Source organism: Spermophilus citellus (assembly GCF_964194105.1).
Source record: "Spermophilus citellus genome assembly, chromosome: 11".
NCBI classification, from domain to species: Eukaryota; Metazoa; Chordata; class Mammalia; order Rodentia; family Sciuridae; genus Spermophilus; species Spermophilus citellus.
The window spans coordinates 63,785,566-63,803,418 of record NC_138192.1 but is presented as its reverse complement, the minus strand read 5'-3'; the positions used below and the strand labels follow the sequence as shown (position 1 = coordinate 63,803,418).

The window sequence follows — 17,853 nt, the reverse complement described above, 5'->3', positions numbered from 1 at the left end:
ATATTGGTGATATCCAAACCCATTTGTTCCTTTTTTATCTAATATGCATGCTTGTCTCCTCATTTCACCATTTTTTGGAGGGTATGACTCTTTGCATACCATCAAAGTATGCTTTCGAGAGACCAAATGCATCAGAATCAATATTCAATATTTATGATCCCTGTGCCTTGTTTAGAAGTGGGACCCAGGAATCTGCTAATGTCAACACATTTTGCAAGAGAATCTGCATACCCTAAAACTGGGGAACCAACACCTCTGTACTCATACTTGGGAAATGTAGTCCCATTTCTCATGCCTTTTTTTCTTTTCTTTTTTGGTACCGAGAATTAGGGAATTAAACCCAGGGGAACTTCTCATGGAGCCACATTCCCAGTTCTTTTCATTTTTTACTTTGAGACAGAGCTTGCTTTACTGAGGGTTTCACTAAGTTGCTGAGACTCGCCTTGAAATTGCCATCCTCCTGCCTCAGCCTACAGAATCACTGAAATGACAGGCATGTGCCACCATGCCAGACTTCTTGTTATCTTTAAATATAAAATTTTACACAGATTATTTGGACTTTAAAATGGTTGGTTTTTCTTTGCTAAATCACTGCAGCTTCTTCATTTCTTTCCTTTCCTACCCACTACCAAACCAAAAGTGATAACTTCAGTTTAGATTTCTTAGGATTTCCATAGACTCACTATATGTGCTTAGAAACCCACATCAGGCCCAGTGTGGTGGTACACAATTATAATCCTGGTGACTTGGGAAGCTGAGTCCGGAGAATTGAAAAGTTAAGGCCAGCCTCAGCAACTTAGCAAGACTCTGTCTCAAAATAGAAAAAATATAAACAACTGGGGATGTCGCTTAGTGGTAGAGTATCTCTGGGTTTCATTCCCAGTACCACAAAAAAGAAAGAAAAAGAGAAAACCCACAACAGATTTTGGTGCAACATAGGAGCTGTTTCTTTGCCAAATAAGAAGTAGTAATCTTAATATTAATTATTATTTCCCTTAAATTTCTACCCTGTTTTTTTTTTCTTGTGTGGAATACTTTATTTTTATTTTTTTGAACAAATTTTTAATTTGTGTGGTTTTTTTTTGCATACACATGACAGTAGTGATTTCTACCTTCTTTATGATTATTCCCATATTATCCCATTTCAGTTTCTCATCCTTCTCTGCTTTATTCTGAGGGAGAAACCCCTCAAGTAATGATGGTGGTCATTACTGTGCATATTGAAGGGTATGTCTATAGACTTCTCCACAGACGTTAAGATCATGAGTTTGGAGCAGTTTACAGAGTGATTGCAAGCAAAATGTAAGAGTAAATCTCCTTGTTCATCTGCATTCTATTTCATTTAACCCAATCTTCAGAAGGCACAAAGGAGAGTAGAAGTTTATAATCTGAAACCTTGGCTTCTTTTGTAGATTTGTATTACTGTCTTCATTACCAAACCCCAGTAGTCATGAAGGGCTGTTTCTGTGAAGATCAAAACTTATAATATATTGCTGCTTTTCTGTATTTCCCTTCTTTTAAAAAATACTTTTATTAGTTGTTGATGGAACTTTGTTAATTAATTAATTAATTAATTTATATGTAGTGCTGAGAATTGAACCCATTGTCTCACACATGCCCAGGCAAGCATTCTACCACTGGGCCACAACCCCATCCTGGTATTTTATTTCTTTATCTTTCAGCAAATGCCATTGAAATGCTCTTAAGTAACTATAGATTGTACTTTTAATCTTGTATCATTTCAACATTTATCCTTTTTAGTCTTCCTATTAGTAGTTTTACCTTTCTGTTGTTATAAACCTAAGTTAGTTGTCATTCACTCATGATTTTTTCTCCTTTTATTCACTACTATTGTCAGTTCTTTAAAGACAAAACTTTCCTTTTATGTGACCTGATATCCCTTTCTACCAGCTTTGAATTATTTTTTTACAATAGTCTTTGTGTATGTGTGTTTGTGTCTTGGGGACTGATCCCAGCAATAGTCTAGTACTGAGCTACATCCATAGCCCTTTCTATCTTTTATTTAAGGTCTCACTGAATTGCTGAGGCTGGCCCTGAACTTGTGGTCCTCCTGCCCCAGATTACCAAGTCACTGGGATTAGGACTGTATGCCACCCCTTGAACATCCATAATCTTAAATATTCCAGAAATTAATCTCTTCATTTGCCATATTATTCTTTTGTGATATGGAATATAAACAAATTCTTTGATGCTAACAAAAGCAGCCCCATAAGTCTTTACAACCTATTTTATCTACTCTATAGCAGGTATTACTATATGGAATTCTTTTCTTTTATATTAAACATCTGTTTATCCCTCATCCCCTACAACTAGAATGAAAGTTTCTCAAAGGCCAAGGGCTCTGTCTTACAGACATTTATATGTAGGTACCTAAAAAAGTGTTTTGCACCAGGTGTAGTGGTGCATGCTTGTAATCCCAGTGAATCCAGAGGCTAAGGCAGGAGAATCACAAGTTCAAAGCTAGCCTCAGGAACTTAGGCCCTTTCTCTCTCAAAAAAAAAAAAAAAAAAAAAAAATATATATATATATATATATATATATATATTTATTTATTTATTTATTTTTAAAGGACTGGGAGGGCTGGGGTTGTGGCTCAGCAGTAGAGCTCTCGCCTAGCACGTTCAAGGCCCTGGGTTCCATCCTCAGCACCACATAAAAATAAATAAATGAAATAAAGGTATTGTGTCTGACTACAACTAAAAAATAAATTTTAAATCAATAAAAAATTTATATATGACAGTGGAATGCATTAGAATTCTTATTACACATATAAGGTACAATTTTTCATATCTCTGATTGTATACAAAGTATATTCACACCAATTCGTGTCTTTATACATGTACTTTGGATAATAATGTTCACCTAGCACGTTCAAGGCCCTGGGTTCAATCCTTAGCACCACATAAAAATAAATAAATAAAGTAAAGGGATTGTGTCCAACTACAACTAAAAAATAAAATATTAAAAAGAAGGTGGGGGGTACTGGGAATGTGGCTCAGTAGTTTAGCACCCATGGGTTCATTCCCCATAACCAAAAAAAAAGGGGAGTGTTTTGTATGTTATAGGAAGTAAAATAAAGCTAAATATATAACTTCAAATATAATTGGAGTAATGAATTTGTTTACTGCTGTTTTTAATGTCATCATTTTGAAGCATAGCAGTCAAATGAGTAGATCTGTGTATATGCTATATTGATAACTTTCAATAATCTATATGTGACTGAGCTTATACTTTTTTTAGTGAGTTCCTGTCAGATAGTTATCAGCTAAACAATTACTTGTATAATATGTGACTTTTTCCTTTTTCCTAAAAGACATTTTCATATTGAAAATATCAATTGAAAATTAAAGAACATATCTTTTACTGAAACTTGAATTTTGTCAAAAATAGTTTTGCCGATTACCTTGTTTTTATCCAGAAACCAAGGAAGAAAACTATAGAAAGTTCTAGCAACAGCGATAGTGATTCGGGCACATCATCTGACACCTCAAGTGAAGGCATTAGTAGCAGTGACTCAGATGATCTAGAAGAAGATGAAGAGGAAGAAGATCAAAGTATTGAAGAAAGTGAAGATGATGATTCTGATTCAGAAAGTGAAGCACAACATAAAAGTAACAACCAGGTATGATTTGTTTCATGGACATATTCATATTTTGGAAATAACTCAATGTATCTTAACTCTCAAAGTCGATAGGTTTCGTTTTTACTCTTCTTTTTCTTTCAAAGTGTATAGTTCTAAAGTAATCACTTGTTTTTTCTGCTTTTACAATAAAAGAATAGGGGACAGAGACTATTTTTAAAGAAACATTTTTTTATTTTTATTTTTTAGTAAAATAAAATAGAATAAAATAAAATGCTTTATTTATTTATTTTTATGTGGTGCTAAGGATTGAGCCCAGGACCTTGCACATGCTAGGCAAGTGCTCTACTACTGAGCCACAGTAATAATAAATAAATAAACCCAGTCCTTGGTTTATTTATTTATTATTACTATTACTATTACTATTATTATTATTATTATTATTATTATTATTATTATTATTTTGGAACTGGGAATTGAACTCAGGGGCACTTGACCACTGAGCCACATCCCAGCCCTAATTTGTATTTTATTTAGAGACAGGGTGTCACTGAGTTGCTTAGTGCCTCGCCATTGCTGAGGCTGGCTTTGAACTCGGGATCCTCCTGTCTCAGCCTCCTGAGCCACTGGGATTACAAGTATGTGCCACTGCACCTGGCCCTTAGTTTATTTTTAATGAGGTTTATACTGTATATCTGATGTCGAACGTAGTTAACTTGTTGACTACAGAAATGAAAAACAGTTCTGGTAACAGCAAGGTTTTTATTAGAGCTTCTGAAGCAGGGAGATATGGCACTGACAGGCAGTGACACATGGCAGTATCAGGATGGCTCCTTGAACGAAGGGAGAAAGTTAAGGTTTATTCAGGCTAAAGGGCTGTTTATAAGTTGGGGAGGGTGGTGGTGAGGTTTAGGAATTGGCTTTAGGTACATTACAAAGGTATGTTTTTCTTTTCCTGTGAGGGCACTTTAACTCTGAAGAAAGTGTGGTCAACAGGATCCTGGAGCCAACATTATTTTTTCATATTAACACCTCATGCTATATAAATATCTCTACCTTGTAATAAAGATGAGTTGCTGTAGCTATTAAGAGAACACATAGCTGAACACAGTAGTATATGCCTGTTCAGGAGGCTGAGGTAGGAGGATTGTGAGTTCAGAGCCAGCCTCAGCAACACAGCAGGGTCCTAAGCAACATATGGAGACCCTGTGTCAAAATAAAACATAAAAAGGGCTGGGGATGTGGCTCAGTGGTTAAGTGCCCCTAGGTTCAATCCCTGGTACATCCCCCACTCAAAAATTTTGTTTAAAAAGAGAACACATAGATGAAACATGAAAGAGTATACAGATCCTAGCAAATAATAAGTTAAGGGACCTGGGAATTTGCTGTTTTGGTGGCTTTTCAACAGCTTTTATTCTTTATGTTGTTTCTCCTGAGAGAGTTATGGCAGGAACATCCTGGCTTTAATGATTCACATAGTCTGTGAAGCTGATAAGGTTTTTTAAGGGGAATGGATAAGGCACACCCCAAGCTTTTGAAACTAAACAAGCTGTAAGTGGAAAAAAAAACCTCTTATAGTATCTTTTTTTTTAAAATTGGTTCTTCTTAGTTATACATGACAGTAGAGTCCATTTTGATGTAATTATACAAGGATGGAATGTATCTTATTCTAATTAGAACCCCAGTCTTGTGGATGTAACACAGTGGTGAGATATGTCTTTTAATGGCTGTCAGGACATGAGTTAAGGCCCAGGAGTGCATTTGCCCTTTGTCGCTATAGTGGTTTCTGTCTGATATCTATCATAAGTTACTAGGAACAATTTTTAAAGTAAGTTTTAAAGTAAAATAAATTTCTCCAAGTTTTATTGCTTGATACTTTTTTAAAAAATATATTTATTTATTTTTTATTTCAATTTGTTAATATGCAAAATGCATTACATTTCACATTACACATATAGAACACAATTTTTCATATCTCTGGTTGTACACAAGGTATAGTCACACCATTCATGTCTTCATACATGTACTTAGGGTAATGATGTCCATCTGATTCCACCATCTTTTCTACCCCTATGCTTCTTCCTTAACCTCCCACCCCTTTGCCCTATCCAGTGTTCGTTGATGCTCTTAATAGATGTTAATAAGTTGTCTTTTTAATTTTATTTCCAGGTGCTATTACATGGTATTTCAGACCCAAAAGCAGATGGACAGAAAGCAACTGAAAAAGCCCAGGAAAAAAGAATACACCAGCCATTACCTCTTGTGTCTGAATCCCAGACTCACTCATCATTCCAATCCCAGCAGAAGCAGCCTCAGGTTTTGTCACAGCAGCTTCCATTTATTTTCCAAAGCTCTCAGGCAAAGGAGGAATCTGTGAACAAACACACCAGTGTAATACAGTCTACGGGATTGGTGTCCAATGTGAAACCTTTATCTTTGGTAAATCAAGCCAAAAAGGAAACTTACATGAAACTTATAGTTCCTTCTCCTGATGTTCTTAAAGCAGGGAATAAAAATACCTCTGAAGAATCTAGTTCTTTGACCAGTGAATTGCGATCTAAACGGGTGAGTTAGAATGATTTTGACAAGATTATTAGAAAAATACAGAGAATGCACTGGGAGTAGAGCGCAATGGTCGAGTATGCTTAGCATATGCAAAGCCCTGGGTTCAAGTGCCAGCACCAGAAAAGAGCTTTTATTATATACAATATACAAATTATATATAAATATTAAAATTTTTCATATGAAAATTTAAATTAAAGTCTCTCCTATTTTTGTACTTTCTGAGACTCTAGGAATAAAATACATCAGAAAATTAAATATTCTGATTTTAAGGTGGGAATATAGCTTAGTGGTGAGTATTTGCGTATGCAGTATGATGAGGCCCTGGGTTCAATCCCCAGCACTACAAATTTTACCCCCTCTGGTTTTATATTCACATATACATGTATTTAGATTTTTTTTTGCCACATAATCATGTCATTCCACTGTCCCACACTCCATTATGTTTTAGCAGTAAGAGGATAAATATAGTGTTTCAATTTTTTTTTTAGTTGTAGATGGACACAATAGTTTTTTTATTGATTTATTTTTATGTGGCATTGAGAATCAAACCTAGTGCCTCACATTTGGAAGGCAAACACTCTACTCTTGAGCTACAACCCCAGAACAAGGATAAATATGTTTGAATGTGATGAGCTTTAGTTACTTTTGTTTAATATAAATGTCCTTTTTAAAATATCAATGTTATTTTTGAAAGACATGAACTCTTGAGTAATTTATCTCTGTAAATATAGAATTCATAAATTTCAATTGTAAAATTTCTTTATAAAGAATCGTTTCCTAAGACTGATGATGTAGACATACTCAGGAAGCTGGGGTAGAGCATTACTTAAGCCCTAGAGTTCAAGGCCAAGGTCAGTCTGGGCAACAAAGAGAAAATAATTTTTCTTAATGAATTATGTGATACGTAACTTATACTTACATAAATACCTGAGTCAGTCTTCAGTCTTTTTTTATCTTTATTTTTTCTTTGCTATTGATTTTATGTTAATACATTCTTCTGTCCCATAGAATTCTAATAATTAAATGATGACTGCTTTATATTCTAGAATCAGCCCAGAATAGAAAAATATTGTTTGAACACAATATCCTGTCTCTTGGTTACAAATATTAATATTAAGCATCCTAATAATTAGATAACACTTGTAGAATGCTTATTATTTGCCATCTAGTATTTTAAATGCTGAACATGCATTTACTCATTGGATAATAACATTCATGTATGCTACTATAACTGGACATCTCCAATATAGGCCTGAAAAGGAAAAGGCTAGGCTGTAATGCTTGCTACTCCAGAAATATGTGGATTCAAATAGGTAGGAAAATACGTATTATTCGAAACCAGCTTTGAAGGAAGATAGAAGAAACGTAATATTTCAAAAGTACACATACTTGGAATCTCTAAGTTAAGCAGAACTTTTAAAGCAGAAAAGGCAGTAAAGTGAGACAAAAGGCAGGTTTTGTTAGTCTGTAGTAGTCAGGCCTATGTAGAGTACAGTTCCATCCTAAGCTTTCTTGGTGCCTGTCAGAGTTTGGGTTGTAGCCCTTTACTTTCTGTGTTACTACTGATAATATCAGTGAAAGCAAATGAGTGAGAATATAAAAAGAAAAAGAAATGGAGACAGACCTCAATGGATTAGTGATGTTTTATTAAGCAGTAGAGGGGCACATTTTCAAGAGGGAAAATGGTAACAGGCTGCAACAACGGTCTGAATTTTATAGGTTTTAGCAGGGCCAGGTCATGGGAGGAGTTGGTCAGTTAATTTGGGCAGTTATTTTTGGTGATCAGGGGGATTTGGGCAGATAAAGGATATTGCAACAGGTCAGATTCCTGAGTTCCCTGTTTCCCTGAGGGTTTTGTAAGTTTCCATTTCCTACATTCCAGACTCTAAAAGGGGTTTAGTTAGTTAGGGCAACATCATCATATCTGGCTACTTACTGCTGAGAAAGGGGCATCATCAGAATATCTTCTAGAGTCTGAAGGAAGAACATAGCTTTCACATGTTTTTGGATGGTGGTCCTGGAGATGTTAGAGACATATTCTGTTAGAAACCTCTGGATATGGTTAATGAAACATGGAAGAAGGAAAAGAAATAAGATAATCAGAAGAATGGGGTCATAATGGGCCAAATCCAGGCCAGGAGTCCATCCTACTATCCAGGGGAGGAGGAGATGTTTGCTAGGTTAGGGGCTTGTTTCTTTAGCTTTCTTATCTTATCCTTTACTATTCCTGACTTATTAACACAGAAGCAACATTCATCCCCAAGGAAGAGGCAGAGGCCACCTCATCCTGCAGTAAGGAGATACAGGCCCCAACAATTTTGCAGAATGACAGAAGCCAAGGAATCCAATTGATTTTGTAAAGTCAGTACGAAGTTGGCAACCTGTTAGATATCTTCAATAATCTGTACTGACAATTTTTTATAGTAGTGAATAGAGATTCTTAATTCTACTGCTCCTGTGCCAATCCTGGCAGGTACCTCAAGCCCTGTGAGTAAGGGAATAAACTGAAAGGGCTCTCTTATGAGTGGTTTGCACCGTTATCAGAATAGGCAAATTGGTTGTTAGCTAAAAACATCAATTTGAACAGTAAGGAAGACCAAAATACAGAGGCCAGTCCAATTTTTGTTAGGGAGGGGAAATATGAGCCTCACAAAGAAAAATGCCTCTGAACTTAGTGGGCAGGGTTGTAGGGCTGACACAAGTGTTATGTTTTAAGTTCTGTTAAAAGAACTATTGTCTTTTCTTTCAAATGTCCAGGTATTGCTGTACTTTGGTTATAACTGTTTTGTTGGGTGTTTAAGCTAGTCAAATTGATCTTGTTCCTATCTGTTGTTAAGAGTCAGCTGAGTTCCCTCAGGGTATCACTCTTGGGAACTTGAGAGCAGCCTCTTAGTTCTTTTTTTTGCTATCTGCCAGGATGGGTGAGGGTCTCCTTGACCATTTGGCTTCTCTTGGAAGCATCAGGGAGGTCTCCTTCTCCAATGAACCCTCCTTTTTGCAGCATGCACACTGGTCAGTTTTCTTTTCTCCAGAATCTCATTACCTTGATTAGGAGGTCATGGGGCTCAGTGTCACAAAACCCTTAGAGAAGTCCCCTTGTTTCCTGGTTTCAAACTGGCTCAGAAAGGCAAGAGCCAAATATTGACTATTTTATCTTTTTGGACCCTTTTATTTCTTTAACTTTAGGGTCTAAGCTTTGGTCTTAAATATCCAGCAGGCCAGTTTCATCTGTCTTAAAGGAATAATACTGGGTTTTAACTGTGATGTCTATAACTTTTTAGTTATTCACCCTTCTATTTATTTGGGGTCAGTATTAGTATTGGAAGTTAACCTTAAATCAACCTGTGTGTCCTATCAGTGATGGCCAATTATCTCAAATTAACTTAGACTGTTATATTAGAAGTTATACTTCTGTGAGGCACTAAAAGATAACAGTTAAGGTTTACAAGGAAAATACAAAATGAAATTAACAAGAGTAAAATATATTTAATATGTACAATAGCTATGAACCAAGAAACTTAATTTTATTTTACCTTAAACTTTAGTTTGAAGTATACCAGCTTGGTAGAATGTTCTTATACTTTAACGACTTATATGCCTGGCAGGTAGGGCAAAAAGCCAGTAATAGTCCCATGCTTACACTGATGTTCTTATATTAACCAAGTTTAACTTTCAAAGAAAAGTTCACAATCTTTAATGTAGTGTAATACTCTAAAATAACAGCTGTTGTTTAACCAGAGTTGTACAAACCCTAATTACTTTAAGACTAGTTTCTGTTAAGAATAAACTTGACACCAGAAATAATTTTGATAGATAAGAGCAGGTCAATGTTTTAAGAAATGTTTGTTACTTCAACTCATAGAGTATTAAACAGTGGTTTATATCAGTATATTAATATTTGACCTTAGGGAAAAACCTGAAATAACTTTAACTGATTATGCTCCTTATATATGATCAATTGAGTTACACACAACTTTTTGAAATTTACCCTCCACAAACCTTCTGTAATTACTAAGACATTGTAAAAATTTTTACATTACCACTTTCTCATCCAGAAACATTTCGTTTTCCTTCCAATTTCATACTAAAACATATTTCCATACTTAGAGCCTTCTTATATCTCTTTTCTAACTGTTGATACCTTTTTAAATTTGCATTCTGAAACAATCATTATGAAATTTCTGAATTTGTCCAATTACTCCGTTTAACAAGATGAAATACTTTATGCTAGTTGCAGTATTTTAATTGAAACCCAACGGAAACTTTTGGGGATATTATACCTGTTAGAACTTTAACTCTTAGTAATCTTGCTTTAATGAAGAACCAGAAACAAAGCAATCTTAAACTCTTTGTTTCATTACCAATTTATAAGTAATACATTTAATATTTAAACATATTACCTTATGGAATTTAAGAAGTCAAGCCTATTTGATTTCATATTTAGCAGTTGATGTTTTACCACATTGGCTTTGTAAATTAATCAGGTATCTCCTCTAACAAACACATTTATAATTAATCCCATTGATGTTGAAGTTAAATCTAATTTACTCATTTTTAACTATAAAATCCAAGATATCAGACAAGTATAGTTAATAGTACTAGCTGTCTCTTCCTTGTTGAAGAAAATCCTAAAAACAATTAATATTACATTCTAGACATTTTATAGAAACTGTTAATTGTCTGACAACTTAGAAAAACTTATGTTAGTAATTTTAAAGATATCTTTAATCTGTTTACCTAATTTAAATTGAATTTTTTAAATAATATGAACTAAAATTATTTGGATCCATTTCTCTTTTAAATTTTAATTTATGAGTACTCATTTATTTATATGCCAGTTCTGATATCATGTACATCACATATGGACAAAAGCACATATGTAGACCTAACAACACAATACACTGGTGTGCACACATACATAAAACGGACAGGAAACATGTTTCTTATAGCTATTTGTAGGTAGATAGGAAGCACACTACAGATATTTATTATATTCTCGATTAGATTTCAACTGTTAGAAATTAAAGCTTATCAGACTTTCACATTATGACTTAAATATAGAGGTCTATGCTATATGGAAATGCTAGATGTAAAGTCTAACAGCCACGGTGGACACTGAGATCAAAGGTTCAGGTGGCCACTTTGTCCTCAATGGTTATCAGATTTATTCCCAACATCACCATGTCTATGTACTTTTTTAGGATTTTGTAAAAGGAGATTCTTCAATGTATTTGAGGGCTAACCCTTGAAAAATTGGCCTCTTAACAAAGACAGAGTGTAAAACCTCTATCATTAAATAAAGTAAGACTGATTAGAAAAATATTTTAATTTAGGCACATAGTGTCAAATGTGAATTTACCATAAAACCATGAGCTCAAAAATATAGAATTTTAATGCTGGGAGCAGTGGTGCATGCCTGTAATCCCAGGAGCTTGGGAGGTAGAGGCAAGAGGATTACAAGTTCAAAGCCTGCCTCAGCAATTTAGGGAGCCACTAAGCAACTCAGTGAGAGTCTGTCTCTAAATAAAATACAAAATAGGGCTGGGGATGGGGTTCAGAGGTCAGGTGTCCCTGAGTTCAAGTGCCCCTGAGTTCAATCCCCGTTACAAAAATATGTGTGTGTGTGTGTGTGTGTGTGTGTGTGTGTGTGTGTGTGTGTAAAATTTTAAAAATCAGGAGTTCTAAAAAAGAAATGACATGGCCAGAATTAGTAAAGGAGCATACAGAATATCTTTATCAGATCAGAATTCACTTTTGGGTCAGATTAGAGTCAGTACTGACTCTAATACTGAATGTTGAAAGAATGAATAAGCCCTAGAATCCTTAGTTAAATATTCTTAAGGTAAAGAAGATTTGTATATATGAGATCATTCCATCTTCCTTGCCTATGTTATAGTGTTTAGGGAGGAACTTGTTTTGAAAGCATCATAGTAGACTGCTAAGAGGAGATAATATAGCCAGCCATTTAGGCCCCACAAGTGGCTTGGATTTAAAAGTGACACCCCCCCCCTTTGGTCTCAACTAGTTTTCTGCAAGCCTTATAAACCTTGCCATCTCTGCAAGGCTTACAGAGTCTGCAGAGATAGAGATCTGAGAGAAGATAAGAAGTAAGGGAAGCTGTTTTTTCATGCATAGGACATTATGATCATTTTTTATTTCCCCAGGTGGTAATCAGGTCTGATTTAGATGCAGAAAATCATTAGGTATCTCCTTTATCTCAGATTTGATTAGGTCATCCCCTACTTCTGAGGACAAGACTTCCCTTTGAACAAAAAAAAGAAAGGGAGGAAGGAAGGGAGGGAGGGAGGAAGGAAAGAAAGAGCAAGAAAATAAAAAGAACATGGGTATCTGTGCAGAGAAAGAGAAAACTGTATCTTTGGCTAGCGGACACCTCCCCAATCTCACAGCCTCTAGGGGTCCGTAGTCTTGCCTTTGCTTCCATGACTCTGGCTGAAGCCTCACTCTGAATGGAAGATACTAATTTACTTCTGATAACAATTTTAATTTAAGAGAAGATATTTGGCAGCTGGGTGTACCCTTAAAGTTTCTTAAGTGTTGCCTTTATCCTTTGGTGTCCTCATACTCACGGGACCATGATTTCATATTATGCCCCTCAATTTGAAGTGGAAGGCAAGCCTTTTAGTGCTCTGGTGATATCTCCATTAAAGAAAATAATTTCGATTTCTGAAATAGGACAAATGAGGGGCAGTTTTACTTTAATTGAGACAGATTTTCTGTTTTTTTTTTCATACCAGATGAGGGTAACACCAAAGAAAATGTGTCTTATGAAAGTCTAGAGAAGGTAGAATAATCTTAAAAGATAGGGGAACTCTATCTTGAGAACCTCTCACAATGGGTCCCTGTGGACAGTGTGGACAGAATTGGAGTAGAAGCATTTCTGAAGAGGAGAGATTGTTTGACTCACGCTCTGGGGATTAATGGGTCACCTCTTTCCCAAAAACCTCAGATCAGACTGAGATTTCATATTAGGATCCAAGATTTATTGGGTGAGGGTGTCCTCCACCACTGGGTCAAGTCAATCAGAAACAGACAGACAGTGGTTGATATTTGGTACCCCTGAGGGCTGTCAGGTTTAGATTTTGGTCATGAGACCTTCATTCTCCACTGGGAAGTAGCCCTAGTAGCTGCCTAGTAGCTTGTCTTAAGCTTTCTTTTGTCCCATGCACCAAATTTCTCCCACAGAAAAGAAACTGAAGCAAGTCAGGACCAACATTCCCAACACCTGAATGAAGGGGAATTCATCCCACCTCTTGACTTTTGACTGATGGCAGGTCCCCATTATCATGTCAACTCTAGGTCACATTAGAAACATCTGAGAAACTTTAAGAAAAATATCTTTCAGAATCTCTAGAACTACGTTACTGCATTTTAAAAGAACTTCTCAGGTGATTGAAACATATAATCAGTTTTGAGAACCACAGATCTACATATAATGATTAATGATGCTAGGGAAGTTAACTGGACATGAACAGGTGGGTAGGTGAAGGATAGTAAAGGGTGATAACTTACAGAGGAAATCAGAAATTCATCAAAGAGAGTGTATAGGTTACAGGACTGAGGATAATAGAGAACTTTATCAAAGCAGGCAAGAACAAAAACTGTCACTGGGCAATTCTCATTGTGACCACAGGAGCACAAAAGCTAAGCCATAATGCTCTCTGCTCCAGAGACATTAAAAGTCAAATTGGTAGAAGTGGGTTTTATGAAAAGCCAGATTTAAGTGAAGATGGAAACAACTTCATTCTTTCAAAGGTTCCATCTCCAGAAGCTCTGGGAAGAAGAAAACTTTTGGGGAGTGGAGGTGGGGGCTATAGTATGCATTAGGACTAAAAGATAAAATTTCACCAGTTGCAAACAGGTTTTCACTTCCAGGAATTTTCACAGGTTTTAACTCCTTCTAGCCCTGGGGACCTTACCATATCAAAGGAGTGAGACTTGGTGGATTCAACATCTGCTTCTAACAATTTCAGCTGGGGGAGGGTTCTTGGAAAGTCTGGTCTGTAAAAAACCTGTAAGACCCTCATTTACCTCTCTAAAATGACCCATTCAGTCTGTTCTGAATATCTATTTTCTATCTGTCTAATAAATTCCTACCTACTAGTGAGTGCAACTCTTTTGAAAGTCTTCCTGTGAGATTTTTTGCAAGAACGGGCAGCTGAAACCCACTACCATAGTTGTTTTGGCTCCACAGGCTGGTCTCACTCCATAACAATGGTATCAGAATATAATCTATAATGCACTGCTTAAATAAGAGGTATTATTATCAAGATCACATTATTGACTTTCTACCAGTTAAAAAAAAAAAAGCAAAATTACATTGCTTGTGTTTTAACCTTTTATTAATGTAGTAGCCTACTTTATGAAATTTGAATTTAAACCTAACATGGTAATGCAGGTTTGTAATCCCAATGACTTGGGAGAATGAGGCAGGAGGATCCTTTGAGCCCAGCCAGGCAACTTATTGAGACCCTATCTCAAAATAAAATCAAAATGGCTAGGAGGTGGCTCAGTGGTAGAGTGCTTGCCTTAGTTTGTGTGAAGTCCTTGGTTCAATACCCAGTCCTATTTGAGGAAAAAAGGTAAATATATTTATGGAACTACATCATGATTTATTTGTATTGCAATAGATTCCTTAAGTTTTTCAAATGTTTTCTAAAGTGTTTCTACAAATAAGAATTTTATATTTATAAAATGTACTACTTAGTAGAAAGTCATTAAATACTTGCTTAATAAATGTAGGAAAGCTAGGTTTTTGTATATATGATCTTTTAAAAAGATTTTATTTTTGTTCTTTTTAGTTATATATGACAATAGAATATAATTTGACTTATTTATACAAACATGAGTACATTTTATTCCAATTTGGATCCCAGTCTTGTGGTTGCACATATGACCTTAATTTATCTTTACCAAACCATGTAAGGTAAAGAAATGAAGGCTCAGAGGTTAAATCACTTGTTAACATCATATTAATAAGTTAAAGGCAGAAAGAATTTAAACCATGCATTTTGATGAAAAAACTTGATGTTCTTTCTATCTAGAAATCATTCAGAGAGTATAATACAGATTTCAAATTATAATGGTGTTTAATGAAAAATATTTTGTGAATGGACAGTCACATTAGATTTAATTATAAATGATGTTTTCTACTCTTTATTAGTGCCTTGTATTGAGATAGAGGATATTTTATAAGTGCTTCTTTTATAAGTTTATCTTTCTCTCTATAGCAGTCTAGCATAGAGTTTCTTTATTTCTTATGAAAATTTATTTGTTTCATGTTACCCACTGTGTACATGTTTGTCTTCCTCAGTAGTTGATAATTTTCTCATGTGTTATTTTATCATTGGCTCCTTTACACCTTTACATTGTAGATATGATTCAGATAAATACATATGCACCATGCATATGTATATATATTCATAGACCAAGAGTAGAATTTTTTTTTAATATTTATTTTTTAGTTCTAGGTGGACAAAATATCTTCACTTAGTTTTTATGTGGAGGTGAGAATCGAACCCAGTGCCTCACGCATGCTAGGCGAGAGCGCTATCACTTGAGCCACATCCCCAGCCCCAAGAGTGGAATTTGTTAGGTCTTATTTCAATCAAGTTTTAACTTAGGTAGGGGCTGGAAAAGCAAGAGCTTAAAGGTAGAACAAACCCTCATACCTATCTCTTCCTGTACTACTGTCATCCAAATGGATCTTGTAAAGCATAAAGAGATTTATTGCTATACAGGTCTCAATTCTCTCTCCTCCTTCTTCTTACATACCACGCTAATCTTGCAAAGAACATCATGTATATTGTAAAACAGTAACTGATAACTATCCTGTGATAAGTGCAATAATCTTTGGTTACAGAAAATCTATAGGTATAAGTAAATGGGAAGAAATTCTTTAAAATTTTAGCACAGAACACTTGCAGAAAATTAAAATGTAAAGGAAACACTTGTTTTCATGACTTTTTTTGGTCCTATGTTCTTAGAAAGAGAATTTACAACCTTTTAAACTACAAAATGGTTACATGATAATTATGTTCTAGGAGATTAAAATATACTAACTTTTCTGCCAAAAATTTAAATTGTATATATATATAAAAGTGTTTTTTAAGAATTCTGCTATAACATTCCTTCTAAAAGGTAATCATTGAGCTGGGTTGTGGCTCAGCAGTAGAGTGCTCGCCTAGCACACGTGAGGCCCTGGGTTCAATCTTCAGCACCACATAAAAATAAAAAAAATAAAATAAAGGCATTGTGTCCAACTACAATTAAAAAAAATAAATATTTTTAAAAGGCAAATTCAAGTACTTAGTGTAATTTTCCATATTTTATTAATTGAGTAATACTAATTACATACTTTCTCTTTGAGAAATAATGCCTTTGGTATGAAAATGGCAGCCTTAAAGAATTAACTTAATTTTCTAAACTGATAAAGTAAGAATATTAAATAAGGTGAAGAAATTTATACAGAAATTGCTTTACTATTAGTACTGCTGCTTTAAAATATTTAATAAATCATTTTATGTGACATTTCATTTGTATTTTCATTTGTGACATTCTATCACAAATCTGCTGATTTGAATGCAAGGGGTCCAGTGTGATGCTGGCAATACTGCTGATTTTAATTTCAAAGCAATCATTTTTTTTCTTTTTTTTAAAATTAATTATTTATTCTAATTAGGTATATATGACAGCAGAATGCATTTTGATTCATTTTACACAATTGCAACACAGCTTTTCATTTCTCTGGTTATACACAATGTAGCATCACACCATATGTGCAGTCATACATGTACCTAGGGTAATGATGTCCATCTCATTGTACCATCTTTCCTTCAAAGCAGTCATTTTCAATATAGATTTTTACCAGAGGTTAAAAAAATTCAACTTCATTTCTGTTAAATATTTTAGTAATTTTAATTTAGTTTATTTTTATACATTATTTTAATTATATTAATGTAATTTACATGACTATTGTTTTCAAGGAGATTCTAATAGCTAATTTTTTTCTTATTTATAGATATATGTTTTATGGGTTAATTTTCCTCAGAAAATAGTTATTTTTCTAAGCTATTTACTTTTTCTAATACTAATGTGCTTAAGACACTCTAAAGCAAATCCCACAGGACATTGAACCACCATTTCCACCACCTGAATATCTTTTTTTGTATAGTATTGGGGATTGAATCTGGTGCCTGTGCATGCATGCTATGCAAGTACTCTACCATCGAGCTACACCACAAGCCCCCAGTATCTTACATCTTTGCTTCAAAGATGTTTTCTTGCCAAGTGCAGTGGTGCATGCCTGTAATACCAGCACCTCAAGAGGCTGAGGCAGGAGGATTCAAGTTCAAAGCCAGCCTTAGCAACTTAGCTAGGCCCTAAACAACTCAGTGGGACCCTGTATCTAAATGAAATAGAAAAAAGGGCTGGGGATGTGGCTCAGTGGTTGAGTGCCCCTGAGTTCAATCCCTAGTACAAAAAAAAAAAAAAAAAAAAAAAAGATTTTTTTTTTTGCTCAAGAAATCATTTATTCAGAAATCCGAAATTGTTTTGTGAATACATACTAAGGGCGAGGCTAAGTAATGTTTTGAAAGACCATAAATGACAGTGTTTCTACCCTAAGGAATTTATCAAAAATGTAAACTTACCTCTTTAGACGTTTAAGG

At 34.9% G+C, this 17,853-nt stretch overlaps 1 protein-coding gene across 18 annotated transcripts in view; it reads left to right on the top strand.

Moving 5' to 3' along the window:
- BAZ2B (bromodomain adjacent to zinc finger domain 2B) overlaps nucleotides 1–17,853 on the top strand; it is a 373,522-nt gene that overhangs the window by 259,563 nt on the left and 96,106 nt on the right. For all 18 annotated transcript variants that reach the window (XM_081261484.1, XM_081261476.1, XM_081261487.1 and 15 more), the window contains 2 exons: nucleotides 3,440–3,643; nucleotides 5,771–6,166. In XM_081261484.1, coding sequence (XP_081117610.1) covers nucleotides 3,440–3,643; nucleotides 5,771–6,166 — 600 coding nt within the window. The remainder of the gene's footprint in view (nucleotides 1–3,439; nucleotides 3,644–5,770; nucleotides 6,167–17,853) is intronic.